Genomic DNA, 5,447 nt, shown 5'->3' on the forward strand with positions numbered 1-5,447 from the left:
ACGATGCCACGAGCCTCTCCATCACGCGTAGCCAGCCACGCTATCGCAGACCACTCGACTCGAGGTCCCGGCGACGGCGACGACGGAGCGAGGGCCCATGCCGGACCTGGCGACCCACCCCGACGGCGTCGCCTTCGCCTTCGCGGCCTCCACCTGCCACGGCGCCGTCCGCCTGCGCGCCTCCGGGCGGCGCACGCTGGCCGCCGACCTCCACGAGCACCAGCTCTTCGTCCACCTCGTCCTCGACCGCGGCGGCCGCCGCGTCCTCATGGGCAACAAGGGCGGCAGCGCCGCCGAGTTCCTGGGCATGGAGCCGCGCAGGCGGGCCGAGGCCGTCGCGCGCATCGTGGCGAGGGCCCGGTTGCCGCCAGCGTGCGCCGAGGCCGTGGAGCGGCTGTGCGTGGCCTCAGCGGCGTGCGGGCGGGAGAATGCGTGCGACGACGTGACGGTTGCCGTGGTCTGGAAGCTACGCGCCGGAGTGGGAACAGGGGACGCCGCCGGCGCAAATCTTCCGTCACATACGCCGTCCTCCGCGTTGAGCATCTCTAATTTGACTTGGTTGCTCGGCTACAGCTAGGTCCAGCACGGCTGTGATACATCGCCGATTCTTAGTTTTATTTGGACGTGTAAACTTCCAGCTGACCCTTGTAGGATTAACTGTTCATATGTAAGCCTAATCATCAACCTGATAGTTTCAGATACCACAGCTTTAGCTACAGATGCAAGCTTATGTCAATCACAACATCACATCGCAAAACGGCACTCTGTCTCATCGCCCAAAGACTTACCACAAACACACACAACATGAAATTGTGCAGCGATATGGTAGGCAATGGAGCCACTGAGGCCCTTTGCTAAGTAACAAGTACAAAATTACAGCTGATCATTGTAGGACTGTTAACTGTGCATATGTATGCCTAACCATGAACATGCAATGTAATTTCAGATACCACATCTGCTACTGATGCAACCAGTCAATCACAATATCACATCACAAAACGGCACTGTCTCATCGCCCAAAGCAGCAAAGACTTCAACAAACACACAACCAGCAAAACCGGGAAATTATACAGGAAATACAGTAAGTCGAAGGATGGTAAAGAAACCAACCAATATGGTAAGACCAAACGCAAAGCTCAAATTAGCATCAACACAAGTCACTTCGATTGCATCAAATTCATGAAAGTGTGCAGCGATATGGTAGGCAATGGAGCCACTAAGGCCCTTTGCTAAGTAACAACTACAAAATTCCAATAACATAAGAAACCACGACACAAGCGCCTACTGCAGGACCCTCCCTCTGGCTTATATGATGCCGATCTTGTTGGCCACGTCAAGAGCATCGTAGTCTGGTGTCAGCTTCACGTACGCCTTCTTCTTGCCATCAGGCCTGCAAAATTGCAAGTTTGGTTGGTCACTTAGCTGCACAGCATAGCGGATCAAGCAAGCAGCACAGCAAACGAACATGTGAGCAGAATACCAACCTGATGAGGGTGTTAACCTTCTTGGCCTGAATGTCATACATTTTCTTGACAGCAGCCTTTATTTTCTTCTTGTCGGCCTTGAGGTCGACAATGAAGACAAGGGTGTTGTTGTCTTCAATCTTCTTCATCGCAGACTCAGTGGTAAGCGGGTACTTGAGGATCTGGTACTGGTCTAATTTGTTCCTTCCAGGGGTGCTGATCCTGGGGTACTTGGGGTCCCTGGCCTTGGACAGGGTCTTGGGGCGGTGAAATGTCACAGAAGTGCGGATCTTCTTTGCCGTCTTCTTGATTGACCCAGACTTCACAGCCTTGGCAACCTTGGCGGCCTGGGCCTTGGCATCGCCCTTCTTGGCAACAGCAACTGGTAACAGACGGAAACAATAATCAGCTAATGGACTTAGCAGCAAGACATAGAGAATGACATGAGAGTAAGCTTCTGGATTCTAAAGGGACAATTCAGTCAAGCATGAGTTAAGTTTTTAACATGGCAAAGAGTAACAAGTTGAAGCATATCACTGAAACTTACAGAGCATACTATTGGAGCACCCTTTCGTTTGCAAAAGATATTTTGCCATAAAAATTTGTCAGTTTTATGTATGTCAAAGAACAAACATTTTACAAGAGCAACCAAATAGTGAAAACTGCATTCAATCATGTTGACCAATCCAATAGTGAGACCACAATACAGTGACATATAAAGCAAACTTTGAACTACACATGAACCCAAATCTAAAGCACCTGACATGTTGGCATTAGCATTTTCAACAACAAAAATTGGGGGCACATATTTCGGCAACATTACGAGGTTACCTTTGGGAGCCATTTGAGCTTCTCAGAAAAGCCTCTTGAACTGCAAACACAGACGAGCAGCGATTTCAGATCGATTAAACGAGAAACGATTACAAGAAAATACAATGACATTAGAAAAGCAAGCGATGTGTGTTCACAGAGGAAACTAGTCTAGTTTCGGAGCTAAAGCAACTCAGAGCGCCTTCTACCACAAGGGTAAATCGAAATCCAAACAACAACATTTCCCGAGCACAGTATTTCGACAGACCCTGCGATGAAAATACATGCGACAACTACAAACGGAACACTAACTCCATTCGTCAAAACAAGCATCTAATTTCACGCCCAAATCCACAAACCATGATCATCTCGAGCAACAAAACATAAACATCTCCTACACATCTGGACTACTAACGGATCTTCACGCTAACGCGGAATAGGACGGGCTACGGGACAAATCACTGAGGAAAACATCAGCTACTGCCATGAACAACGACGCGGACGCTACAGGAGAAGCACGGGATTTCGCGCCCATGGAGCGGATCCGGCATCTCGTCAAGAACGAGGGAGCCGCGGGGGCTCGACGCCGGCTAACCGAGGCGAAGAAGAGCGGAGCATGAGCACGGCGGCGGGAGATGGGTGGGATGGGGAGGTGGCGGCGGGCGGCTTACCTTACCTTCCTGGGGTGCGGGCGCGAGGCGATGCGAAGACGGCTGAGGAGGAACCCTAGCGGGCACGCGAGCCAGGCCTTTATATTGTGGAGTCGAGCGACTCCCTCGTCTAGGGTACAAACTGGGCTGGGCCTGGTTGGGCTGTACAGAGCACCGCGAGGCCTTGACGCCGATAAGTTAGTTATCTCGCACGGTTTTTTTGAACTGAGTTTTTTTTAAATGCTATATCTCGTTTTAAATTGTTTTGCCTTTTTAAAGCGAAAATTAAATTCGGCTCTCAAGCAATACCGCTCCTGCTGCCAAATATAATTTATCTTTTTTTCTGTCTTCTGTCTTACAATAAACAACCAAAAAAATCACACGTGTGTGATCTACATTTTTTTAACAGATAAATTTTTGTAAGATAATTCTAGCGCATGCGGCTTGTGAAGAAATAAGAAGTCTGATCCTGTTTGTATAGATTTGAATTTGCTTTTCCAACCACTGTTTGTTTTCATTTTCCAACCCCAACCAATGCGCACGGTTTTTCGATGATTTTTTGTATTACTACCAAACAAATAAACTATTTTCACCCATCAGGAGCACTAATACCCGAGAGCCAAAAGGCTACCGTAAGGATTTTTCTGGATTTTTCAGTTTTTTGCAAAAATAAAAAATGTTAACCAAACCCTAGAAAATAGAAGAGTTACATTGAAATCTTTACAGGGCACTAGCTTCTTCTCGAACAGGCGGTTGGAGGACCACCGCAAGCCGCTCCAATACCCGAGCCAGATTAACACTGTTGATCGCGGTTAAGAAGTCGTCAAGGTTGTTGTTCTATCGGGACCATTGCCTAGAGAGGAAGTTCTCACGGGCGGAAGAGCCACATGTCTACAAGCCTGAATTCCAATAAATCCCACACGCCACGCGTCGACACCTGAGGGCTCACCAGATGTGATGGAGATTAGGTTGGAGGACCCAATATCAAGGGAAGTCATTGTCGTCACGCCGACAGACTCTACAAACCCTAAATTCAGTGTCCCAAACAGAGCACGCCAATAGACTCTACAAACCCTAAACTCACCGTCACAAACACACGACATGAATCTACGGCCCGTGAGTCGTCGATGTGCCATTTATGGCGCATGCCAGTATTAACTTACGTTGTGCCCCAATTCTGGGTCTCACTTGCTAGTGGCGTGGATCAGACAATAAGAGATTATTATTTCTCGCATCTCGTAACTTAGGTCGTGCCCATTTTTTGGGTCTCACTTACTAGTGGCATGTAGTTTAGATGGCACACCACTACTAACGTGTTATTGGTGGTGTACAAAATATTACCCACGCCAATGAAATTTCAAAAAAAACACCGGTAGCCTGGATTAAAAGTGGCGAGCCACTAATTGGGACTATGTGTAACCATTTTTACACTAGTGGCGGATCTTCACCCCGACAGCTAAATCATCCAACCAATGTGGCTTTCTTTCCCCGCTATTTCATTATCATGTTCTTTTCACTTCCATTCATGCCTACCCTTTCATCTCACATGTTTCTAGTATTTAAACAACAATTTCCACATCTTTTCGTCGCCTTTTTCTCCTCCACCACCACTCACGTTTCACAAAGTTGTCAATTCTCTTTTTTTTTAAAGACCAAAGGTTGTGTATTAAGTAGCACAACCCCTTACAAAAACATCATTACGTAAGTTGAAAATACATCCAAATAATTGGCGGTGCCGAAGTCTTCTTCCTCCACACCGGCTGTGCGTCGTGTGTTGGGAAACGTAGTAGAAAACAAAAAAATTGCGCCTACGATCGCCCAAGATCAACATGAAGATGCATAACGGGTTGGGATCACGACCTTTACCGTCACCGAGTTGCAGCGGAAGAAGAATGTGTCAGTGTAGATCGTACTTGGAGTCCCTCGAACCGTCCCCTCAAACCGAAGACCGAAAACATGACCTCTCTACTTGGTTGCAAGCGAGCAGCCTTCATGATCCGGCAGCGCTTCGCCGTCCAGAGCTAATCGTCGCCGGTGAATTATAGGGAGGAGACTAGAACCACACTCGGCTTCTAATTATGAGGACAAGATGATTAGCTTAGCTCTAATTAGTCAACTACGACCAACTAGAACTAGTTAGAAGAACTAGAGGAGGCTTCAAAACTTGTGTATCCAATAGAGCAAAAAAGCCTATCATATATAGGTTGGAGGAGGACAAGAGGGCAGCCACCCCCCCCTTGGGGTGCCGCCCAAGAGGGCAGCCACCCCCCTAGTCCAATCCCCCCCCCCACACACACAAGGAAAGGGGGGAGCCAATTCCTTAATGGCTCTTATGGCCCATAACTCCTTCCATCTCTTGGCCTTTTAAGGCCCGTTGATATTTAAATTAAATATAAAATGTACTAAACACCTCTAGAAGATTATATATATATATATATATATATATATATATATATATATATACTTTAACATATCCAAAAGCATTTTACACCTATATATAATATATCGGTAATACCCGATATTC

General features: G+C 47.3%; 1 protein-coding gene across 2 annotated transcripts; it reads right to left on the reverse strand.

Moving 5' to 3' along the window:
* Nucleotides 1-1,141: 1,141 nt before the first annotated feature.
* On the reverse strand, nucleotides 1,142-3,069 carry LOC123053802 (60S ribosomal protein L23A). 2 transcript variants are annotated; one of them, XM_044477355.1, is made up of 4 exons: nucleotides 2,945-3,069; nucleotides 2,295-2,334; nucleotides 1,485-1,845; nucleotides 1,142-1,390 (listed from the first exon to the last, which is right to left on the reverse strand). In XM_044477355.1, exons 2-4 carry the CDS (start codon nucleotides 2,305-2,307, stop codon nucleotides 1,306-1,308), a joined length of 459 nt encoding a protein of 152 aa, XP_044333290.1. In that variant the 5' UTR covers nucleotides 2,308-2,334; nucleotides 2,945-3,069; the 3' UTR covers nucleotides 1,142-1,305. The 2 variants fall into 2 exon arrangements, with proteins under 2 accessions (XP_044333290.1, XP_044333291.1); XM_044477356.1 differs by having other exon boundaries at nucleotides 2,950-3,049.
* Nucleotides 3,070-5,447: the final 2,378 nt, after the last annotated feature.

The sequence above is a fragment of the Triticum aestivum genome, chromosome 2D, assembly GCF_018294505.1.
Source record: "Triticum aestivum cultivar Chinese Spring chromosome 2D, IWGSC CS RefSeq v2.1, whole genome shotgun sequence".
Lineage (NCBI taxonomy): Eukaryota > Viridiplantae > Streptophyta > Magnoliopsida > Poales > Poaceae > Triticum > Triticum aestivum.